Source organism: Aphidius gifuensis, linkage group LG4 (assembly GCF_014905175.1).
Source record: "Aphidius gifuensis isolate YNYX2018 linkage group LG4, ASM1490517v1, whole genome shotgun sequence".
Lineage (NCBI taxonomy): Eukaryota > Metazoa > Arthropoda > Insecta > Hymenoptera > Braconidae > Aphidius > Aphidius gifuensis.
Window position 1 is genome coordinate 24,886,224 of NC_057791.1, and position 26,312 is coordinate 24,912,535.

Here is a 26,312-nt window from a genome sequence, read left to right on the forward strand (position 1 = left end):
TCTAGCTGTTAATTTATATTCAATATATTTATAATTTATTTAACTAGTAACTACTGATACTTGATTTATTTATTTATTTATTTATTTATTTATTTTTCAAGTGAAACTTGAAAAGTGTCACATAAAATTGAGAGTCATAATAATAAATTGACACACAAAGAAAATGAAATAAAAAAATCAAACAAAAGAAACACTTGGCTTCTTTATCATCTTGCCAACATATATTTTTTTTTTCTTTTACTTTGAGCTTTTGTCTTTTAAAACAAATAAATAATTTAACTTTAAAGCTTTATCGAACAAATAAATAAATAAATAAAATTAATTAACATAATTTAATAATAATAAAAATGGTATAATGAAATTGAAGAAAGTAGCTGATAAATATAATTGTTAGAATATAAATATAAATATTTAATTTGATAATGTACCTTCTTAGTGTAACGATATCATGGGATGAATGTCTCGGGCTCAATCTTGGTGGTCTTGTTTTAATTGGTGATGGTGTAGAAAGCATTCTTCTATATTGCATTACACCACTGTATCCACTTTTGGTATCCCATTGTAGTAGCCTTTGTCCACCAAGATCACTATTTGTTCTGCGTACATTGTGATGAAGCATACTCGTGGTACGATTATGCTGTAAATCCGTCTGATGACAAATATCATTATCAATTATTATTTATTATCATCATCATAATGATAATTTTATAAAAACAAATAGCAAGCAGTTTGATTGACCAACTGACTGACATCAACAACAACAACATCAACAATATCAACAACGTGCTTGTGTCTTTTGTTAAGCTTAAATGATAATGCCTCGCTCTCTTTGTCATCATCATCATGATGACATCAATATGCGCCATTTAATTAAGCTGATAATAATTCAACCACACCAAGTATTTTTCTTTTTGTCTTTTATCTTGTTTGTTTTTTTTTTTTTTTTAACAAATAGCAATTTAGCAAAATTTTTCTTTATATTTATTTGACATTGGCAAAAGCAACTTTTGTGTTTTATATACCTTTAATTTATCGATAAGTATCTGGTTGATGAGCTCTGACTGGGGTCGAAATTTTTTATTAAATCGACGCCGCAATATTGGTGAACTATCAATTTCATCAAGTCCATCAGTTTCATGTGATTCAGAACTATCATCAAGGTTTATTGGACGACTTCCATTGCCCCCAGTCGATGCTCTGCCAGATACCATCTGCGAGTCAACGAGTATATCTTTTTTTCTTTTTTTTTTTTTATCTTACAGTGGTTGTCTCAACCCGGTTATTTATTTTTTATTTATTCAACTACTTAATAATTATTTAAAATTAAATATTCTTACCTCAATTTGTATTCCACTGTCACCACTATTACATTTGGCATTTCTTGCAGCTTTATTATTTTTTTTTCTTTCTTTGCTAGAACGCCATATGAGAGGACCAAATCTGCAAAATATACAAAATCATTTATTTCTATAACATGTTTGTTAATTTAGCTTTAGAAACTAACCGAAATTTTTGATCGGAATTATCGTCTTTGTGTTGATCAGATGATTGTTTATCATCGTCATTAAATCTTTGATCAGTATCATTGTCTGATGGTACTGTTATTGAATGTGATGACATTAATTGTGAATCTCCATCAGTACTACCACCCTCTTTACTTCCTCTTTTATTAAATCTCAATGAAAAACTTTTTCTAAATTTTTGTAATACACTTTCTTGTTGATTTTGTGGAATATTCAATTGACCAGAAATCTCTTGATGATGTCTCTGATGTTGTATCAGTGGAATTGTTGATTCAATCAATGGATGATCAGTTGAATCTCGTTTTTTATTTGATAAATCTTCAGATTTTTTATTGTCATTTTCATCAGGCCACTGCTCACTGTGTTCAATTTAAAAAATTCATCAAAAATTATTATTTTTAAAATGAAAAATCATCAAAGAAAGATGTAACATGAATTTAATATGTCTGAGCATGTTTTTTTTTTTTTCGGCAAGCCTCATTTTTCACAGCAGGTATTCGTTTTTTCTTTTGGAAAAATAAAACGTATATATAAAACTCGGTCATCTTGAACAAAGTGAAAATCAGTTGGGGGCAAGAAAACATAAAAGACCACGTTTACATTTATTGTGTCATCAATTTTCTGCTGGTCTTTTGAATGTCTTCGTATGTGAAAAAAAAAAAACGAAACGAAAAAGGTCAAGAAAAGGCAAAAAGATAAAAGGCGGAGAAATTGATCGTGTCGATGAGTGTGGGAAAGCATTCTCGGTTACATTTCGAGACACTAAATAGCTTGTTGGATAAAAAACATAAAAAATAGTGGCAGAAAAAAAAAAAAAGGCACGGTACGTTGTGATGTCTTCTAGGAAAATTTTTCTTTTGACCAAGCCTTGGGTGGTTGGAAAAACAAGACGATAAGTTTTTTTTGTGTCGCACAATGGGTGGCAGTTATTATCGCATATATTTATTTAATTTTTTTTTATCATTTAGATTGTAATCAGAGACTCAGATAACATCTGATATTTGACACAAAAGTAACATCTTTATAAATAAATAAAAAAAATTTATGTTTATCTTTTTGTGCAAATGGAAAGTGATTTTATTGTATTAAATAATCTTACATTTCGTCACGGTCTAGAAGTGCTGGAGTGCTTGAAGCCTTGATACGTCTCTGTGCTCGACTGACTCCCATTGCACCTCGACGTTTTTCTGTTTCCCTGGGGATCACTTGGACCCTTGATGGCTGCAGCATAATACAAAAAATATATTTCATTTTTGAAAATTCACTTGGATTAATTAATTTATGTATAGTCTCAAGATAAAACTTCAAGTTGATGTAAAAACAGCAACACGTTTTTAATTTTTGCATAGAATAAATTAAAAAATACATTATTAAATTTTTGGATCCAATTGAATTTCATCTAGATATTAAGTCAATATTTTAATAGTTAAAAATCAAGCCTAGATAATTAATTTTGTTTACTTTGAGCTTTATATTTTAATAATACTCTTGAATGTTGATTATGTTTGTTAAATACACAGAACAATGCGAAGATTTTTCGAATTTATTTCGTGGAAAAATTAAATGTCTGGCAGGGCTAAATGTTGTGTAAACATTGGCTTGCTTGGTTGTTGTATATACTATATATACACTAATGATTTTATAGTTTGTCTCAGGTGAGTCTATAAGGGTGTGCAATGTTACTTGTGCAAATAAGAGAGAAAGAAAACCAGGAAGAAGATAAAACAAGTCGAGAGAAGCATTTCGTGCAAGCATGATAAAAAAGAACAACAATAAACTGACAAGATACTCTTCTCTATACAACAACTATTATCATTTTGCTTTTTTTTAACCTATTAAAAATATAATGACAATTATAATTAAATAAACAAACAATAAAATTATGTAATTATTATAATTAATACAAATGATTGAGTAACTACCAACTAGTCAATATGTAATAATTTTTATTTTTTTTAAATTTTAAATTACTTTCATTTATTTATTTTTTAAACTTCCTGAAAGCTATTTTTTATAAATTCTTTTTTTATTATGTTGCTTGTAAAATCATGAAGAAGATAATAAAAAAATTTAATAAAGATAAAATCTTTTTGTGTTCTAATTAAATAGAATGTAATAATAATTTTTTTTTTTTTATTATGTTTCATTTTTGCTATTTAATTAAAAAAATATATAACAATTAATAAATTTTATTTAAAAATAATTTAATTATTTATTTATTCAAAATTCGTCTCTTCAATCATCAAAATATATTTTATATTGAATAAAAAGTTTGATGAAAAATTTATATATAAACTTGAATATTTTGAATGAGAAATAATGAATAATTCATTGATTATTATATAAAAAAATTATAATAATATATGATTTATTTAAATAAACATAATAAGACTTGTAAAAATATTTAAATTTGGAAAAAAAAAATAAATAAAACTAACCGAACCAGGAGCAGTGCATGGTGATGATGAAGTTTCTGGATTACGATAATTTGGACTTGGTGTTGATCTTCTTGATACATCATTTCTATGCCAAGATGCTGTTGTTGTTTGAAGATGTCCATCATTTCTAAAACACATAATAAATATATTCACATTTTAATAAATTAATTGGATATAATATATATTTGCTGGTAGAAATTTTAAATTTGCAAGAAATTTATTAGACAAGTGGATTTAACTACCTGTATATTATCATGATTCATGAGTTATTTGAAAATTAATTTTAAACGTATGTATGAGTGTTATACATGAACTGGATGAAAATTTAAATATCCTAGATTGGTAGAAATAAAATGGTCCATGAATTAATTATGCTAGAAATGAGACAAGTGGCAAGAAATCGAAAAACTTGAAAATTTCGATTCACACGGTTTGTAACATTTTCCCAACGGCACACTTCTTATCTTATCTCGATTTTTTTTTTTTCTTTTTTGCATGAATGTGTGAATTACAAAATGTTAAATTGCATTTGTCTTCCCAGGATTTTTTTTTTTATACATATTGCTTTTACATACGTTATGAAATTTATTTACTTTTTTTTTTTTTTACAATTTTATACTTTCTTGTGTCTCTTTTATATATATTTTTTTTTTTACTCCAACAATTGTCATGATAAAACAACATCATGATCAAAATAAAATAAACAAAAATTTTAACGAGATAAAATATTATATTAAATAATTTTCGAAATAAAAACAATTTTTTTTTTTACAAATTTAATTGGATATTATTCAAATTAATTAATTAGTAAATGTATTTTTTTTTAATTAACAAAAGTTGTTGTTTTTTATTGTAAAATATTCATTTTATTTTTACCTGAGGGTATGTTTTTTTTTTTTATATAGGAAAATTTAATAATAAATGAGCGAATAATAATCTATTTTGTTATTAATTTAGTGAGGATTATATCGACCCAGATAATATATAAATAATGAAAAAATATTAACAAGGAAATAAGGGATAATTATGTTTTTAAAAAATATCGATCTAATGGTAATTTTATTTATTTTATTTATTTTATTTATAGACATCAACGGATGTTATCCTAGGATCCTTTGGAGAATCCAATTCATTCTATACCTTTATTATATAAATTGTGCGTTTATTATTATAAGAATTAAATTTGTGAGGGTGAACATATGGCTGTATAAATAAAAACCGGTTTTTCTTGCATCAGTAGTTTTTATCTTCAATTATTTTGAATTTTTAGATAAACTGATTAGATTGTGAATTGTTAAAAATATTATCAGACAACAATAATAGATGCGAGGGGCTATTCATTGGTGTAGTCATGGTGTCACTCTGAATGTAGTCATGGTGTAGTATCGTGTAGTAACAGTGTAGTTATGTAGTAATTGTAATTTTTTAACTACAACTTTTGTAGTTATTTTATGTAGTTATCGTAGTTTCATGTAGTATTGTGTTGTATTTCCAAGTATTGTGTAGTCATTCGTAGTTACACCAGAAAAATAATAATAAAGAAAAAATAAAAGAAAAATAAAAAAAAAAAAGTGAGATCACAGTTCTAGAAATAAAACAATATTTTCAATGAAAATTAAAAAAAAATATATATATTTTCTTGATAATAACACTATAGTATAATATTCTTTACGTATATTTATATATCTATATATATAGAATAATATTTATATGAATATACTAATTTAATTTAATATTAAATATTATTTAATATTATTGAAAGTTTATTAAATGTATCGGTAAAGAAAATAAATACATTCCAATAAATTAAATTTCATTATATTATAATCCCTCATAAATAATTCCATTATATTATAATAATAATATTAATGATAATAATTATCATTATTATTAAACAATATTGTGTATCATACGATAGTGTTAATAATATTAATAAAAATATCAATAATAATAATAAAAACTCAAAAAATGTAGTGAACAGTGTAGTTATTGTAGTAAATGGTGTAGTCATTGTAGTATTGTAGTCATCATATTTTGTTGTTGTAGTCAAGGTGTAGTATTTGTCTTTTTTGACTACATTATGTAGTCATGGTGTCACTAAATCTGGCCGTGAATAGCCCCTCGAATAGATGATTGGATTTATTAAATATTTTTTCTGTAAATATATTTTTTTATCTCTGCTTTTTCGTTGGTTTAATCAAAGTCGATTTAAATGAAACATATTGATTTCAATTTGAATAATTATATAATTGTTTTGTAATTATAAATTAGAGATGCACTTTGTGCAGCCTCCAGGTGAACGAATCAAATTGATAAATAATTTTTACCATCACAATAAAGCTTGTAATATATATATATTTTTTTTTTTTGCAAATTTATTTTAATGTGAAATTCAATAGATGGGTAAATTTATTTTTCAAGTATAATTCAAGTCACGCATCGTATCATAGATTTACTTTCACAACTGTATATTTATATAAAAACATAAAATATATTTATAATAATTTTATGACAGTTTAAAATATATTGTGACATGAATATTAATATTATATTTCATAACTGATTTAAATTTATCATGTTAAATCTAATTGAACTAATGTTTAATTAAATAATTTACACAAAAAAATTAATAAATACTTTTTTTATAAATATTACTTTAAATTAGAAAATAAATATATATTTTTTTTTTCAACAAACAAAAGGTATTTATATGCTTTTTAATTTTTTAAAACTTTTTTTTTTTATAAATTATAATTTATATAATTTTTATATAGGTCAATTATAATGATTTCATAATAAAAAAAAAAATTATAATTTTAGAAATGTCTTAAACAAAGTAATAATATAATTTTTTTTAAATTTTATTAATATTTTTTTTCTTTGATAAGACATACTTTAATGACCTCATTAAAAAAAAAAAGGATTATTTACTTGACAAATTATTATTTAATTTAAAAACTTGTTATATTTTTCTTTCTTATTGTCAATTTTAATTTTCATTATTTAATTTATAATTTTAAAAGTTTTGTTCTGATTACCTCGAGGCATTTTTAGATCAACTTTTGTCTGTCTAAGATACGAAGAATTAAAAAAAAAAAAGAAAAAAATTTAATCGGGCGTTGTCTAGTGTTGGATTTAAATCGAGATCATCGATGTATATATTTGCGGTGGCCTCGTAAAAGGTCATCAAATGGTCTTTATATTATCGTGAGCTAGGTGAAACTTTAACGTGCAAATGTTACTACTATCACCTTTAAATAAATGCATTGAATTATTTTTATTTATGTCTATTTATTTTCAATTTGAGATACTTGTTTTTGTGACAAATAAAAATGACAATTGTTTTTTTCTTTTTCTTAACAACCATAAATATTTTTTTTTTTTTTTTTACAAATATTTATACGTTATAAGGGATGTTTTAAAATTTTTCATTATAATGCTTTTATTAATTTTACAATCCATTAATTTTTCACGTTTCAAAGAACATATTGTCTTTGTATTTTTCCACATGATTGAGATATAATTCTAGTTAAATTATTAACTGCACCTTAATTTATAACGTCCAATTGGATTTCATTCGATATCATATGCTAAATTTTTTATTATTATTTTTATTATTTTAACAATTTTGTTTGACAATAAAATGAAAAATAGAAAGAGGAAAATATGTATACGTGATTGTTGAGACTAGTTAATAAAAAATGAGTATAAATATATTTTTTAAACTTTTTTTTTTGGCACGTTGATTAAAATTTTTTATTTTCTAGGTCAGATTTTTTATATGAAGACTTTTTGTCGACTTGAATTCATGCAATATACGGAAATTATAAAAAAAGAGTCAATTTATTGCTCAAAGCAAAAAGAAAAAAAATAATGGATAATAAAAAATTTAAATTAATTTGAATGAAATTTGGCATATTGCCTTGAAAAAAAATTAGTAAAAATTTAGGATAATTTTTTTGGGTTATAGATAAATATAAAACGGAAATTATAATTTAAAAATATGAAAAATAATTTTGAAAAAAGATGAAAAAGAACTGTGAATGTTGAAAATTTATTTAACTATTTTAATTAAAATTGAGCAGGATTTTCAACTTTATAATATCAACTGATTTCAATAATTTTTCTTTTAAATTTTTTAGCTTAATTATCTAAATTTAATGTTTTAAATTTTTCAAAAGATTTAAAAATAGATCGTGGAATTATATCAAAACGTTTGATTATTTTTAATTAAAATTTCATAGGATTTCAAACTTGATATTTTAATTAAAAAAAAAAATTTGTCAAAATTATTTTTAAATTATATTTTATATAAAATCATTGCGTATATATATTTTTTTTTTTAGTGTATATAAAATTGCATAAAAAAATCTTTAAAAAACTATTTTATTTATCGACTTTCTACCGAAAATATCATAGTTTTTTATCAAGCAAAAATAATTTAACTATTGAGTGAAAAAAATGTTAAAAATTTGAGGTCAAATAAACAATTTATATTTACAATGGAATTATAAATACTATCCAACACAAAAACCCACGCTAAAAAATTGTAAAAATAAAATAAAAAATTACGTTTTCTAACCAGTATATAATTGCAAAACAAAAAACAAAGAAATTGAGATGGCTTTTTCTCTTTATCGGCAAAAAGTATTCTAAAATATTCCATCAATATATTGTTAAGAAAAAAAGCCATAATGATTGCGGATATTGTGGTTTACCATTACCGTCATTATAAATTGATGACCAACTCATACATCTGACGTATTAATATTTAATAAATATGCGTGCAATATTTATTAAAAAATCGCAGATGAATATTATATCGAAAAGTCAATTCACACGCCCGGAAATATCATAAATAGATAAATAATAATAATATATATATAAATAGTTAAAAATTAAAAAAGAAACGATGGGAAAGTGTAATCCATCAGATATTATTATACTTTCGATTAATATATTATTATATTCACCAACAACAACAACAACAAAGTATACATTTTAATAAATAAATAATTTTCAAGTACAAATAAAATGTTCAAGGTTTAAAAAAAAAAAACATAATAAATAAATAAGTCAATAACAATAACTATATTTTTTAAAATATATATTTTCCTGTTTTAATGCTTTTGTTATTTTATTCATAATTTTTAATTAATATTTAAAAATTATATATTTTGATTGCATATAGAATTTATTGTATGACGTGAATAATTAAGTCAACATTTTTGCAATTTGAAATATAAACAAATAAAAAAAAGTAAATATAAATAAATTTTAAAAAATAAAACAAATAAGTCAAAGAAAGGGATAAATTAATTAATCAACAATTTAATTAATTAACTATTTAACAATTAAATAAATAAATAAATGAAATTATAATGAGTGAACCATTAGACTTTAAATATAATTTTTCAATCGATTTTTCTATAAACAACTATTATATCTAAAAATATATAGACACAATATATCTACAAATAAATTATTGAATTTTCAAAAGTTTAGAACAAAAAAAATGTAGCGTTTATATATATTTAGTACATAGACATATCACGGAGTCCAATATCGACCCAAATTTCTACACTCGAATTAAACTCACTCGACTTGATATATAAATTTAAATAAACATTTTTTTCATTTATTTTTTTCTAATTTGTAAAATTGTTTATATATAAAACATATTATAATTAAATTAATTAATTATGTTATTTAAAGAAATAAATTCAAAGCAATTTTTTAAAATATATTTTTTTTTTTTTTTTTCGAATTTTTCATTAATCACGTTTCCGGTGAATCGGTGATTTTAAAAATTATTTATACGATGCAGCTGTCAATCAAAATTAAATTTTAAAAAATAAAATAATTAATTAATTTATTATTAATTTTTGTATGGAATTTTTAAATAATAATTTTCAAGTTGATATTAAATTTCTTGAGATTTCCTTGATGTATATATTTTAGAGTTTGTTGCCAGCTGCTGTCATGTCTCTAACAACTTTCAGGCAGCTGTTTACTCTTCTTCTTTTTCCTCCTCCTCTTGTAAAATTTTTTTTTTTATATATAAATGCATTTATAAAAAAAAAAAAAAATTTCTTTTAGCAACTTTGATTGTGCGCAAGTTCTGCAATTTGATCGCAGCGTCAACACCTGCCTCGACACGTGCGCATCATTTTTAAATTTTTTTTTTTTTAAATTTATTATTATTGTTAAGACTATTATTATAAAAATTAAAAAAAATATATGTATCTCATATTCTTATTAGCCTTTTTTTAAATTCTCTTGAAAATATACATCTGTCAATCTCTTTGTTTATTTTTTTATTATTCTTTGTTAAGATAAATATACTGCTTTTTTTTCAAATCAAATTGTTGAATAATTGGGTTACTCTATTTTTATATATATTTCAAGTGACACGTTGAAAAAAGTTTAAAAGAATAATGTCAAAAGAATCAAAAAACTTGGGAGTTTTATTTTTTTATTGTCTTGAAATTTTATTTTTATTTTTTATCAGCAAAAACACGAATCAAAAGTGCACTGACCTTGTCCAAGTTAACTTTGGATATTTGCCCATTTATCGATTTTATGATGGCTTTAATACTTTACCATGTCAGCATGAATTATGCAACGTCAGTCAGTCTATACTAAAATTATTATTTTTTTCATTTTATTTACTTTATATAAATTGTTAATAAATCATGATAATTTTTTTCGTATTTTTCCAAATAAAAAATGAAATTAGCTCCAATCGATCATCTAACAAAAAACCAATTTTAAATAATTGTTATTTAATTTTAAAATAATCAAATAAATCATTTCCAAAATAAATAATTTATTTAAATAAATATTTAACTTCAAATTATATAACAAGAAAAAATTCCAATGATAAAAAAACACATGAAATAAAAATATCGAATTATTTATTTTTTCAAGAAAATATTATTTGTACAAAATAGCGTGCAAGATTTAAAATTATTATTAAAAATTATAAAATCACAGTTATACACTTATATTGCGTGTGTTATATTAAACGCATGATGAGCATAGATAATTTTCTTTGGCATATTTTAATTTTCCATTCACAAGTGAACACATAATTCTACTTTTTAAATTAAATTTTTTATAATTCAATTAATAATGTAATTTATAAAAAATTTTTTTATTATTATTAATTGAAAAATGTAATATTATATTTATTATATCATTATTATATTTTTTATGTCATTCAAGACAACCAGTTTTCAAGTGCAGCTATATGAAAAAAAAAAAAAAAAGGAGAGACAATGACATTCGGACCGGATGCCGCAATACCACCGGTGATGGTAGTATTTCTACCGCAAAAAATTCAACTCAAATTTCATTGATAACCCTTTTAATATATCATTAATTTTATATATTAAATTAAAAATTTATTTTATAATTATTCGCATTAAAAAATAGTTGAAATAGCTAGAAATACAAGTAGAATATTTGAGTAATGTTATCTACCTGTTATTTTGAATTTTCATAGTGTTGATACAGTTGGCCCTGTCAAATCCAATAGCCTTCAATGAATTAAATTCACTTGTGCGCAGGTGGGCACAGGTGCAATGCCAACTGTGCCTTAAAAATTCAAAACCCAACACGTTTTTTTTTCGTCGATTTGATAATGTTTCTTTTTCACTACTTGTACACATATTTTGCTTTAAATATTATCAAGTCATTATTTAAATTATGTTGACATTTTAAATTGAAAAAAAAAAACAATTTATAAATATTTGATTTAAACAAATAGATACACTTTATTATTTACACAAAGGATTTATAGATAAAACACTGTTACTAACTGAAATTTATTAATTCAAAAGTGAAATATATTTTTAAATTGATGACACATATAATGTTTTTTGTTTGCAATAAAAAATAGATAATATTTAGAAAGAAAAAAAAAAAAAATAAACAAAATAATATTTAAATTAATAATATACCGGTGCAATTTTAATTTGTTGTTTGTGTTACGATTTTAGGGATGACACACACGGTTGTTGACTGTTGAGTCGACCGACTGTACTGGACTGACTGCACTTTCTGAATTCTGATCACAGCGCCACAATATGCGGCGTCTTTATTATAGCTCAGAGATCTTTTTTGGATTGCTGGATCGTTTGGTATATATATTAACTATACTGTATATATATTATATTTTTTTTAACTTGATTTTTATACACAGGATACACAGCTGACCACAAACATTCATTTATTTTTCTTTTCAAATTATTGTTGTTATTTAAAACGGCAATTTGTCTATCTTGGTGTAAATTTATCTAATAGAAATATTTATAGAAATTTAGACAAATTCATGAGCTACTTGAAAATACTAACATAAAAAAAAATCCAATGATCTAAATTTATTTTTTTTTAAATATTAATTTTGTAGGATAAATTAAATTTAAGTCAATTTTTATATCAAACAAAACCCGGTGATAAAAATTAAAATAAATTTATAAAAATTTAACAAAGATATATGATTAAAAAGTGATTAAAATTCCTTTGTAATTAAAAAAAAAAAAAAGGATAATTTAATTAAAAATTGAAAAAGTTATTAATCCAAGAAAATATACAAAAATTAAATTTTTTTTTTTTCTTTAAATTGACATTGTTTTTTAATTTGTTGATAATAAAATTGTTAAAAAAAAAAAATTATTATTAACAGTGGTATTAGGGGATGATAAGCCAACATAAAACAAGGTGTTTAATTTTTTTTTTTTTTCGTAAAATGATCTATAAAGGCAAGTTAGGAGCCATCTACTGGTTTCTTATTGAACAAATTTCACCGACAGGTAAATACAGGTAATTCAATTTGATTGAAAATATATACAGCAAGGACACCAGGTGAAAGCCATCCAAACTTGACATTAGCTTGAAGATAATAATGTACATATTGGATGATTAACACCTCAGTATGTTGCACATCATGTGTCTTGACCATATTGCCATCACAACGTCGACATCTATTGTGCTTTTATCTCGTCAATCATAATATTAATTATCATACAATATACGATGACATGATTTATATAAATTTATAACTAGAGTTCCATCAAGTTGATAATTAATAACTGTACATTATTATTTCAATTTTCACAAATTAAAAATCATATTCACAACTCAATTTAAATGTCAAATAAATAATTACTCTTGTTTTTTTAGTTGATTGATAAATCCACTATGTTCATTTACCCCTCAATTTTTTAATTAAAAACAAATTCAATCAAATAATTTTTTTTTTCTTGGAAATAATTGTATATATTGATTTATAAACACCGAAATTTAATACTACCCACTTTAATTTAATTATGTGTTGGTGGTATTTTAATACAAGACATTACCTTTTATGGATCATCACAAGGTTCGACGATCTTTTTTTATTTTTCTTTCTCTTCTTATTTTTATCATTCAATTATTATTATATTTTTCAGGTGCTTGTTATTCACTTGCAAGTGTCTTAAAAAAAATAAATGGTTTTTTAAAAATTTAAAGAGCAAAGTTTATACAATTTTAATGAACTAATAAAAATCGATAAAAGCTCTCGAGATGAAAAAGCTCATGAAAAATATATCTGTGTATAATTTCAGTGTTTGTGTGTGATGAGAGATAACATGTCGATAGATTTTTTTGAAGAACTATTTGTACACTCATTGGCTCTTGAATTTTTAATCAAAAAGTTTTAAAGATATTTAAAATAAATCACTACGAGAATGGTCATCGTTTGGCATAATTTGCTGATTGCTTGATGAAGCAACTTTTTAAATAATCCAACAGGATGGTAATGAGGTTGAGCAAGAGCCATGTAATTTTTTTTTTTTTTTAATGGTATACATATTGTCGCTATCTTCTGCTTGTATAGCACTACCAATTATGGTGTTATAAAATGTTGTATCGTTCATGTATTCTCCACCACATGCAAGACGCAATATATTCACAAAAATTTATCTTCATATATGTATCAAATTATGCAACACAAAGAAAAAAATAAAACTTCATATTTATGTAAATAGTTGAAGAAAAAGCTCAACTCAATTTTCAAATAGAAATTCTTTTTTTATATATAAATTTTCTATATTTTTTTTTTTTTAAGCTTAAAATGTCACTGGGTCGTGCCTTTTTTTTTAAGAGAGAGAGAGCTTTTGAAAATCAGTCGAGAGGGATTACGATTTTGTTTGGTTTTTAGATTCGTTATTCCAAGAGCTTTGTTAAATAATTGAAAAAATAAAAAAAAAAAATATTATGTAATAAAATATTTTTGATACGTAAAAGTTCCAAGGTTTTTTTTTTTTTATTTATCTCACGTATGTGAATAAAAAGTCAAGAGAAAAAAAAACGTGTCGAAAGCGAATTTTCTTTTTAAAATAAATCGCTTTTGATAAGAATGAAAAAAAAAAAAAAAATATAATAAAATTCCAAACAAAGAAATGCTATCACATTTTATTTATTTATTTATTTTTTTTATTTTTGTACGTAATAGAAGTGGTATGAATAGATGTCAGGTGTAATTCACAAGTGTATGTAGCAGTCACGTTGATCGCGTAAACAATATATTTTTAAATGTGTCCCATGCATACAATGTCAAAACTGGCATGACACCAACGCCGCATTATTGAGATAGCAATTGTAATAAATACACTACAAGTACATTGTAAATGTACACAAAAAACCTAGATGTATTATTATTATGTTGATGCTGATGATGATGTTGAAAAATCCGTGAAAATATATACTTTAACACTGGATACTTTGGGTGTGTGAAATATCTTTTGTTAAATTTTCCAGTGATTTTATCAAAATGACTATGCGCATTTACTGACAGCTATTGTCAATGAAATGTCAATAATTATTTTATCAATAAATTCGCTCGAAAGGTCAATGATCTACCATGTAACTTATGTATACAAAAAAATTATCAATATATACTTTTTCAGAGTATTTTCGTTTTATATTTTTTTAACGATTTTAAACAGGGTTAACAGAAGTCATAAAATATTCAAGTGAATTTATCAAATGAAAATTTTAACACTAGCTGAGTTTAACTTGAAAAAAAGTCATAAATAATTTTATGGCTTTTAAGTATCGAAGGGTTCTTGTAAATTTAATTATCATCACAAAATAATATTAAAAATTCGGGTCTTGCGGTAGTGTTTGGGTGTATATAATTTAGCTCAGCTTGTATATTATTTTGTCCAATGTTTACAACAAGATATGCTTCTACCCAGGAAATTTGTAATGCTTGCTTCGTAAATATACACTGGCTAGCTATCAAACTCTCAAGCAACACACACACTTATTTTCAAGTAGTCTTATTCAATTAAACTTAAAGTTGTCACTCAACATCAAACATTGTGTTATTTATGTAATAATATAAATAATTTAAAAAATAATACTAACCTTTCAATTGCTTCATGAGTTAAAAATGATTTTGGTAAAGAAGAAGATCTGTGATGTGGTTCAAGACATCCATCACTTTCTGGTGAATTTTGTCGTCTTGCTGGCGCACTTCCAGGTCTCATTTGTTCATTTTTCCGCATTGGCTCCTGCAGTGTATCCAAAGAGCCAACAATAATTTCCTCAATTGGAGTTGAACTTTCACAACTTTTATAATTTTTTGGACTTTTTGTTATTGTTCTGTCTGAAGTTGTAAGCCATATATCACTACTTGACGATGAGGAAGTTGTGATTGATGATGCACCACCACCACTAACACTATTTACTTGTAAAATTGATTCAGTTGAATACTGTGGTGAAACACGTCGTTTTGTAATTTCTTTTAAATTTTTATTGTCCCGATTGGATGAACGAAAATCATGTCCATTTGGTGAACCTAATGGTGATTTACGTGGCTGTTTTAATACACTTTTAGGCAATCGTTCATTATGACGCGCGTTTCTATTGTCCTCGATAATATCAAGTGAAGCTGGTGATGAACATGCACTTGCTCGATCACGTGAATTATTATTAATAATACTTTCAATTGGTACACGATTATGAGAGGGATAACTTTGTGATAATTTCATAAATGTTTGACTTTGATTTGTTGAATAAATTGTTTCTGAACAATGAGGCCAATAATTACAAGTACTTGTATTACAACGAACTTTGATATCATTATTTAATTTATTCGTTGTGTTATTTTGTGTTGTTGTAATTCCACGTTGAAGACTTTTTGGTTTGCGTTGTTGTTGTTGTTGTTGTGATTGTTGTGATTGTTTACCTGATATAAAATAAACATCACTTGGTAAAGTACCACCACTTATTCGACGTTTTTGATTATCTTCACGACATTCAAAACGACCAGTTAATATATTTCTCGCAGCTGCACGATTACGTGTACCATAAAGATACTCATTTGCAAATTCTGTATCCCTTTGATAATCACAATTAATTGTCTCTTCAGTTGATTGAGCTTTTTTTGTTGCAAATGGATGTCGCTTTGTACGCTCTAAGCTTCTATCAATTATCTTGACAATCACACGATTAGACTCGTTTGATTCTCTTGAGTGTTCTCGTGAAACTTGTCCACTTGAACAGGGTGAACGTTTTTCTGGTAATTGAAGACTTCGTGATCGTCTGACACGAGCTGTTTCAAGTGCATCTGGTGAACAAAGTGTATTACGAAAGCCTTGATGTTGTGACTGTTGTATTTGTCGTGTTTGTGAATTTCTTTTATAATTATTATTTGGTGATCTAATACACTCTACAACACTACTACTAGGTGTTGAAGAAGACGAAGAAGAAGAAGATGAGGAAGATGATGATGAAGATGAGCTTGAAGTAGCTGATGATGAAACAAAAGATAATAATCCTGCATCAGAAGAACCAGGTGATCTTCTCAATGTTTTTCTTATATTTCTATCATTATTTGTTCCTTTATGGTCATTTAATGAGTCTAAAAATGAATTTCCTGATGATGATTTATTTAATCGAAAATCTGGATTATCATCCTCATCACCATCTTCATATCCTTCAACTGAAGAATCTGTATTTTCTGCAAGTCTAGGCATTGTTGAACGATTAACACAACTATCAAGACTTCTAAAGCCCATTGATGATGATGATGAAGACGATGATTCTCTGTGTCTTTGTGCAAATTGTGAACGACGTGTTGATGTTTGATCTTCAAGTGATTTTGCCGAAGCCAAACGATATTGACGATCTTTTTGTTCTTGTTGTCTTTGATTAAGCATATAATTATTATTATTCGTATTCGTATTATTATTATTTGATGATGATGTTTGTATTATTGGACGTCTTGGTTTTGGTTTAATAGGAACAGTACAACTTTTTCTAATTGTTTGTTGAAACCAATTTTTAGGTGGTGGTGATGGTGGTGGACTTATTGCATCACTATCAATAATAGCATTTGAACGAGGTAGATATGGTTTACCAAAACGTGATGATGATGATGATGATAATGATGAACGTGTTTTTTTAGCAACATCTTGAAATGCTGGTGGTGGTGATATTATTGGTGTTATTGATGGTGGTGAAAATGATTCAATACTACCAGGTGATACACAACCACTTGGTGGTTCATAATCTGTACTTAACTTTAAATAATCTGGACGATGTAAATCAATTGTCATACTACGTAAATAATCTGGACATTTACCTGGTTCACTTTTACTACAATGATAATCTGCTAATTTAACAGCAACACGTCGCGGTAATGGTATTGTTCCACTTAAACTATTATTACTATTATTATTCACTGATGTTTTTGTATAATTTGTTTTACGATTTAAATCAAGTGATTTATGTTGCACTTGTACCCATCCTGATTTACCTAAATAAACACCATCCACTTCACGATCACACCAACGCACTGGGGATAATTCCCTGCTGCAATTTCCACTGACAAATAATTCACCAGATGTTCCACCGCTACCACCACTTCCTGTGAGATATGAATTTCCATCTCGTCGTCGATTAGCAGTTTCTTGTCGACGATGAAATAGTCCTCCTCCTCCTTCTCCTGTTTTTGTTGAATTATTAACAGTAGTTGATGAGGAAGATGCTGCTGCTGGAGGTGGTGATGTCTCATGACGTTTTGGTGCAGCTATTGAATTTGCACGAATATAAATATTTGATTTATTTCCGGTCCTTGCCAGTTGACTAGACTCCCAGTTATCAGTTGACGATGTTCCTCGTAAGTGAACAATCGATATATTGGATGATCTAAAATTAATCAAGCATTTGTTAATTAAAAAAATAATAATAATAATATTTAAATTTATTTTTTTTTTTATATAGCTTGTATGTACCGTCGTTCTGGCATATTAACACTTGCTGTAGATAAATAATTATTTCAGTGAAAATAAAATTAAATTCCAATCCAACAAATATGCACAAAATAATATAATTCTTTTCTTTTTTTTTTTTCAATAATCCGACACGATATTGACGTAGAGAAAAATAATATAAAAAAAAAAGAAATTTATTTACCTGTCAACTCGATCCCGATCGAATCTCGACAGTCTTTCAGTTTTTTGAATTGCTGCTGAATTAACAATCTCTTTTGAATCAGCAGCTGGACTAACACGACGAGGTTGCTGTACTGTTGATGAGGTGATCGTACCACCAGTATTACTAACGCCCACAGCACCTACATTAATTCCCCCATCATCAGTTGAACGTTGTCTAGATGATTGTTGTGATGTTTGCGATAACCATCGTCTTTGATTTGCTGACCTTGACGAGGCTGAAGTCAACTGATGGCTTGTGACGCCTCCACTGTCCACAGAAGTACTCTGAAAAAAATTAAAATAATAAATATATATCTACCAAATATAGAATTTATATTAAAAACAAGTTTACATTTATTTTATTCAATTAAAGACAACACATCGTTTTATAAATTTATTTTAAAAAAATACCTCATTCAATCTTCTAGTTGTTGCTGAAGTAGCACCACTTGGTTTATTTTTAAATTGACTTGGTTGACTTGTTCCTTTACTCTGTGTATCTTTACGTTTTGGAAATACAAGGTGTTCAATATTTGGTGTATAACCAGGATCATTTCTCACAATATCTTGAAGAGTTATCCAGGCACTTGTTCCTGCATTGCTGAAGAATATTTAAAAACATTCATGTAGTTTTAAATTTCGTTATATCTATAGTATGTAAAATAAAAGAATTTTTATTATGAAAAAAAAAGGAAATGCCAGAGACGAGGGTAAAATGTTTTATATTTATTATTCGTGTTGAACCACAAATTTATTCAATTTCCATCTTGGAAATAACATTGGTCAAAGAATGACGGAATATAAGGATAGGGTAAAAGTCAATCCCAGCAAGGCAATCACTCGGTTACACACATTAATATAATAATCGATTTTCAGTTTGAGTCAACGGTGTGTGGCAGACAGTTGTTGTATGTATACATGTACTTGCCATGATGCTGGTGTAGCTGTGGAATTTTAGTCAGAATAATAAAATAGCCAATATATGAGCAATATTGATATTCAATCCATCAAAATTGAATTATTTTATTAAATTTATTATTTTCTTTATAGCCTCTTTATAAATTTATTTATTGGAATATTTTATTTACCTATTTGTTTGAGTTTGTGATAATTTTTGAGCACGTCTTTTGCCAGTTCCATGACCTGGCTTGATGTTTGTTGTTTCAGCTAGTTGAAGAAGACGACTACAATGCTGCCGAAGCAGCGGATCCTCACGTCTATTCATTCTAGACCTCGTTCATGAAATCCAGGATGACTCACTACCTGCAAATAATAAACCAAATTATTTTTATTATTTTTCAATTGTATTATTGTGTTGAAAAGTTTTTATATAAAATATTTAACTTGATGGGTGATGGTAACAGCTGCATATTTGTTTTGGTTGAATGCTAAAAAAAATTCAGTCATGCTGATAAAAATATTTGTTATAAATTGTTTGATGTAACCAACTAAATAAAATATGAAAAAGAAGAAAATATAAAATATGTAGTGAAATAACATTGGCAACAAATGGTTTGTAAATGCTGTTGGTGGTGCTGCATGATATCATCAAAAACACATGTCAAAAACACAAGAGAAATATAATAAAAATAGAAAAAAAATTTTAAAGTGCTGAAACGTGAAGAGAAATGATGGGATACAGTTGAAAAATTCTCTCAGTGTACGTGTAGTTATCGTAGAATTTGTAAAATATTTTATAGTTGAGTTAAAAATGCTTCAAGCCACCAAGAACTTCATGTCATTGGCATATAGTATCTACAAGTATTACTGTAAACTTTTAGTTTTCAAATTGAGTTTAACTTGAAATGGTACTTTTAGTATATAAAGACTACATTAATATAGATATTTTTTTATATATTTTTCAAGTCTTTTATATACTTTTTTTTGGAAAAAAAATTATTCATCATACGGGTGTATTTTTATTATCATGATGATAACGAATTTCAACTTGTTTTTTTATTGTTTAGTTTAATTTTATTATTTTTTAGTTGAAATAAAAAGTTTTTATTTTTTAAATTATTTTTATATTATAAGTTTTTAATTGTTGAAAATAATTATTTACGATAAGAGAATTATATTTAAAATTTTTTAGTAAATTCTGGTGAAAAAATAAAAATCGAAATTATATATGAAAATTAAAAAAAGCAACATTTGACTTAGATTTAAATAATTTCTATTTCTAGAAAAAATTATTTCTCCTGGGGTTTAATTTGATTATTATTTGTCGAATTTTTTTTAGTATTTGCTATGAAATTTTCAAGTAAATTCTTCATTGCGGTTGTCTTTGGCAAAAAAATAAAGATCGAAATTGCGAAAATTAAAAAAAGTTACATTTGATTTAGATTTAAATAACTTTTATCTCTAGAAAAAATTATTTCTCCTGGGATTTAATCTGACTATTATTTTTAGTATTGTTTTTAGTATTTTCTATCAAATTTTCAAGTAAATTCTGCATTGCGTTCGTCTTATTGGTAAAAAAATAAAAATCGAAATAAATTGCAAAAATTAAAAAAAACCTACATTTAATAAATTATTTCTACCAGAAATTTTCAATTGTTTATCACAATAAAAGAACAATATCAAAAAAAAAAAAAAAAAACACTTTAAATACATAAATAAACTTTGAGCTGAAAAAAAAAAAATTAAATAATTTTTTTATAAATAAAGCAATCTATAAATAAATAAATTTAAAAAAATGATTCAAATTTTTTTTTTTAATTATTATGTGATATAATAAAAAAAAATAGTCTATTTTTAAAAATATCAATAAAGTTAGAATATATTATTTTATAGATTCTAAAAATAATATTTGAAAAATAAAAATTCAATTCTCTTTGGAATATTCTGTCAATACTGAGAGAATAAAAAAAAACAAAAAAAAATATTATCAATGAATTTATTTGAAAATAATCTGATATGCATAATAATTAATTTTCTATTGTTTAAAAGTTAGTAGGATGATATTCAGATTATCCGTTATAATAAGGGTCATTTTCATAAGTCATTTTGTACAAAATATTATAGGACAATGGAAATTAACTTCAAATGGATCAAAGTACTTGAAAAACTTTTCAACAATACTCCAAAACAGCCATTAATTTAATCCTTCAAGTAAACTCATTTAATTTTTTTTTTTCAACATAAAAAAATAAATAAATAATCAATAAAATCAATAACTAATTAATTTTATAGTTTGAAGAAGAAAAAAATTAAATTTTTAACATTCTCGGATATCAAGTTGCTATATATATTGGTCGACAAACTTTTAAATTTAATATTTTTTTTTTTTTATTCAGTTTTGAAATTAAACTATTAATAATTAATATTTTTAATATTTTAAAAATTTAACATTCAAGACAAGATGTTAAATTACTAAATTGACATTTTTTTTTTTTTTTTTTAAATATTAATATTTTTTTAAAATTGGCTTTGGGTTATTGAATTTTTATTTCTGTGAGGATTATATTTTATCATAATTTTCCGTATCATTTTTAGCATTATTTATGAAATTTTCAAGTAAATTTTACTTCACATTCGTCTTTGTTAAAAAAATAAAAATTGAAACTACGAAAATTTAAAAAAAGCCATATTTGACTTCAACTTGAATAATTTCTATCTCTAGAAAAAATTATTTCTACCGAAATTCAATTTAACCATAATTTTTCGTATTGCTTTTTGTATTATCTATCAAATTTTCAAGTAAATTCTTCGTTGCGTTCATTTTTGGTAAAATAATAGAAATCGAAACTACGAAAATTAAAAAAAAGCCATATTTGACTTCAATTTAAATAATTTTTATCTCTAGAAAAAAATATTTTTTTACTGAAATTTAACTCCACCATATTTTTCCGTATTGTTTTTAGTATTTTCTCTCAAATTTTCAAGTAAATTCTTCATTGCTTTGGTCTCTGATAAAAATATAAAAATCAAAATTAAAAAAATTAAAAAAAAAATCTCATCCCTAAATCTTGACTCAAATATTTGATTTCCAACCATGTATATATAAAATAAAATAAATTCTCATCAAAAAAAATATAAATTAAATTAAAAAATATATTTGACTAATATACCTAGCAATCTAAGATGATCTATTGATATACCCGCATATGTTTCGAGCATCAAAATATATTACCCTAAATGTTGTTGTTGTTGTTGAAATGTACTAAATATATTCCACGAAACACAGCCACACCTGTAGCCACAAATGGACTACATTCAATCCTGACATACAAATACAAATTCACTTAAACTTTATAGAGTTTGTACTGCATAACTTGCATAACAAAAATCGATGCTGATGATGCTGGTGATCATAACTACACAAGTTACATATATATTTTCGACAGCTCAATATAAAAACCCATATATGTATCAATATAGTTTTTTTTTTAATTTAATTTTTTTGTGTATATTTTTAAATACCAGAATGTACATATGAAAATCATGATGATGGCAACTTGCCAATATATTTTTCAGATCAAAATAAATAATGCCTGAATAAATTCAAAACAAAAAAATATTACCTACATTACTTTTATTATTTTATAATAATATTCTTTTTCATTTTCATGTAAAAAAAAATAAAATAAAAACAATTTTATAGATTGAATGTATTTAAGCTCTCACTCGGAGCATTTTGTATATTTTTTTGAATAAAATTTTCATATTTTTAACTGTCTTTTCTGGTCTCTTTTGACAAATCAAAAATAATAATAATATATTTTTTTTCAAGGGAATAGCATATTGAGAAAATAAAAAAGTATGAAAAATTTGTACAGTGTATTTGATAAAGCTTCGATAAATGAGAAGACAGACTATTTTTTCCAAGTAAAAAAATAAAAAATACGATACATTTTATTATTCTATTTAAAATGACAAAAAGCCAGTTTATATTTTCATATTTTTCCTTACGAATTTTCATGACGCAACATCGATCCAACCTCAGTATTATTTAGTTCTTTTTGTTTTTCCACATTCTCACACAAAAACCTATATAATTCTTCTACTGTCAGTCATAAAAACAAAAAAACAAAAAAAAAAAATGAAATCCTAGACAATGAGCTTTTGAACAAAATAAAATTCTCCGATACATTGCAAAAACTGTTTTTCATTTTCATCAAAATGATAACAAAAAAAAAATCAGCAGCAACAATTTAAGAAATACGATGAAAAATATATTTTGATTTATTTATTTGATTAAATAAATAAATAAATAAAACTACTTGTTAAACAAGATAAATTTTATCTAAAAAAGTTTCTATATATAAACGAAAACTTTTGAGGCTTTATACAAACGAAATCACAGAAAATATATATGTAAAAATAGAGATTGATCAGTTGATTTTATTTAAATAGTTTTCTGTTACCTCAACAAAGCGGTGTTCCTCCCACACCCCATCACGTAGTTTCCTGGGTTCGTCCATGGTATCCAAAAGTCGTGATTCATATATCTTTTGCCACAGGCACTTATCATTATCTTCAAAAAGTCATGGACCAACCAAATCAAATAAACCCCATCAGCTTTATTTACCATCCATCAGAAAATTTTTTTTTCTATCGTCTCCAGTGAATGAATCCTTTGTATCTTCTAAAATTAATAAAATAATAATTTAAAATAAATTCAATAAATCAATAAATATTTACACTGATAACAAAACTATCTAAAAACTTTTATCAAATAATTTATTAAATAATATTTTCGTCAAAGAGAAATTGGTAAATTAATTTCTATTAATTGCTCTTTTTCATACGGTTCACATGCTGTCACCAGTTGACAGACAATTACTTGAATATTTTTTTTAAAAAAAATCAAATTACTTTACCAAAAATAGAATTTTTTATTAAACCAATGTGACAGGTACTTGATAAATAAAATAAAAATAAAAACCAGAGGTAAATAAAAACGAATGGTATATGAAAAAAAAAAAAAAATCCCAAAGAAAAGAAAAAAAATTGAACAATGTAACCACAGGAGCAACACGCCGAGGTCGTTGACCTGTTCATTGTGATAAACGTTTTATAGAATAATTTAAATATGTACATATAAAAGTCGATAAAATAAACTAGATGATTTCCCTCAGCATGAATAATATTAATCAATTACAAATTTATATATGACACATATCAAGTGTACATTTATCTCTTGAGAAAACTAAATCATTTTGTTTTTTTTTTTTATTTTCCATAATCACTCATCTCAAATGCATGACACTTGAGAAATCAAGAGGGTAAGTATATCTACAATTCTTACTAATTAACTAAATGTCTGCGGAGAAAAAAAAATAATTTAAAATAATGAGAATAAAAAAAGGATATTTTTATTGTGTTTTTTCTTGAAAAAAAAAATGAAAAAGCTCAAACAGGAAACGTATTTTTGCTGTGTAAAATGACAGCTCAATAAATCAGTGACAAAGGCTATGATATTTTATATTTTTTTTTGTTTCTTTTGTCTTTCTTTGTCACTGCATTAATCAATAATAAAATAATCTACAAATGTATAAAATATATTTAATATTTAACAGTACCTTTATTGGATTTAAAACATCTTTTGTTGTGGAAATGAAAATTATTTAAATTGATTATATTGGTAGCCCAGGCGACGCCGGTAGGACGCTACATATTCATCTCTCACACGTTGTCTTGTTTTTTTTTTTTTTTTGGATAATATTGTCTCATTCAACAAACCACTTGATGAAAAAAAATTGTTGAAAAAAATTATTATCACTGATTAAATTGATAGAGAATATAATTATTTGATGAAAAGTTCAATTAATATTTTCAATTCACAAATAAATATTTATTTTTGTGATATTTTAATTGTTGTTAAAAATAATTACGTAAGAATTATAAATGATTTTGTCCCGCCGGTTCGACGATGACTGCGCCGAGTAATGTTGAATTTTGCTTAACTTGCCGGTATGGTTTTCCACGTCTATCGATTTTTCCGCGCAGCCTCCGCGAATGAAACAGTCAGCTAAGCAAGTAGACAACCAACCAACCAACTTTTCCAGCAACTTGTGTGACTGAAGCTGGTTTAAGTTTATTCTTGTATACATTATTGTATTGTCAAGATGTACACCTTTGTAATAAATTTGTTGGAGCATTTTTTTATTCTTTCATCATCAATCTACAAAAAATAAAATGAAAAAATATTACTCATTTATTTTTTTACTTGAATTGTTGTTTGTTCATTTGTTGATCATTATTATTATTTATCAAATTTTATATTTTTTTCATTGTTAGAAATTCAATTTAGTATAGAAGTTTTTTTTTTAGAAATGAGTAGTCATGGACAATATTTAGTCAGACAAATTATTTTGAAATTGATTTTTAAATTTTACCAATTTATTAGTTGTTTGATTATTTTATTTTAAATTGATGAAATGTTTTTTTTTTAATAAATAATATTTATTGACTTGATGAAAATATTTTAATTATGGTTTTTTTATTCTTTGGCTTGATTAATATGCTAAGTTTATTGGATAATTCAATTTGAATAAAATGAAAAATAAATTTAAGCTAATGGAGAGTCAATAAAGAATCAGTCTTTTTTTTTTTTTTCTTATTTTTCTTTCTTATCAGATATTGAAAAGTATCACATTTCTTGGGGAAATAAGTTATTCAAAGATTCTGATAAAAAATAATCAATAAAAAAGTAAATTAGGCTCAATTTTTTTTTTCAGCTTAATATAAAATTATTAAAAAATAATTGTTTTTTTATCTTGAAATTGTTTTTATCTGTTTTATTTTATGTATTATTTGTTTAAAAATTTAATATATTATTTTATTTTCTAGTCCAGATTAAATTTTTAAATTCAATTAAAAAAAAATTTTCATTTAAAAATTGATTTATTATTTTC

The 26,312-nt window shown here is 24.8% G+C and overlaps 1 protein-coding gene across 4 annotated transcripts in view; it reads right to left on the reverse strand.

Moving 5' to 3' along the window:
* The window catches only part of LOC122855895 (serine-rich adhesin for platelets), a 29,846-nt gene extending 4,499 nt beyond the window's left edge, over nucleotides 1-25,347 (reverse strand). The window contains exons 1-12 of one of the 4 annotated variants that reach the window (XM_044157572.1): nucleotides 24,978-25,347; nucleotides 23,820-24,040; nucleotides 19,542-19,716; nucleotides 18,865-19,054; nucleotides 18,434-18,738; nucleotides 15,380-18,166; nucleotides 3,962-4,088; nucleotides 2,623-2,744; nucleotides 1,505-1,882; nucleotides 1,338-1,440; nucleotides 1,023-1,211; nucleotides 429-649 (exon numbers count right to left, since the gene is read on the reverse strand). In XM_044157572.1, coding sequence (XP_044013507.1) covers nucleotides 429-649; nucleotides 1,023-1,211; nucleotides 1,338-1,440; nucleotides 1,505-1,882; nucleotides 2,623-2,744; nucleotides 3,962-4,088; nucleotides 15,380-18,166; nucleotides 18,434-18,738; nucleotides 18,865-19,054; nucleotides 19,542-19,678 — 4,559 coding nt within the window. In that variant the 5' untranslated portion in view covers nucleotides 19,679-19,716; nucleotides 23,820-24,040; nucleotides 24,978-25,347. Of the gene's footprint in view, nucleotides 1-428; nucleotides 650-1,022; nucleotides 1,212-1,337; nucleotides 1,441-1,504; nucleotides 1,883-2,622; nucleotides 2,745-3,961; nucleotides 4,089-15,379; nucleotides 18,167-18,252; nucleotides 18,322-18,433; nucleotides 18,739-18,864; nucleotides 19,055-19,541; nucleotides 19,717-23,819; nucleotides 24,041-24,977 lie in introns of those variants that run through there. The other 3 variants (XM_044157574.1, XM_044157573.1, XM_044157575.1) reach the window with 3 other exon arrangements.
* Nucleotides 25,348-26,312: the final 965 nt, after the last annotated feature.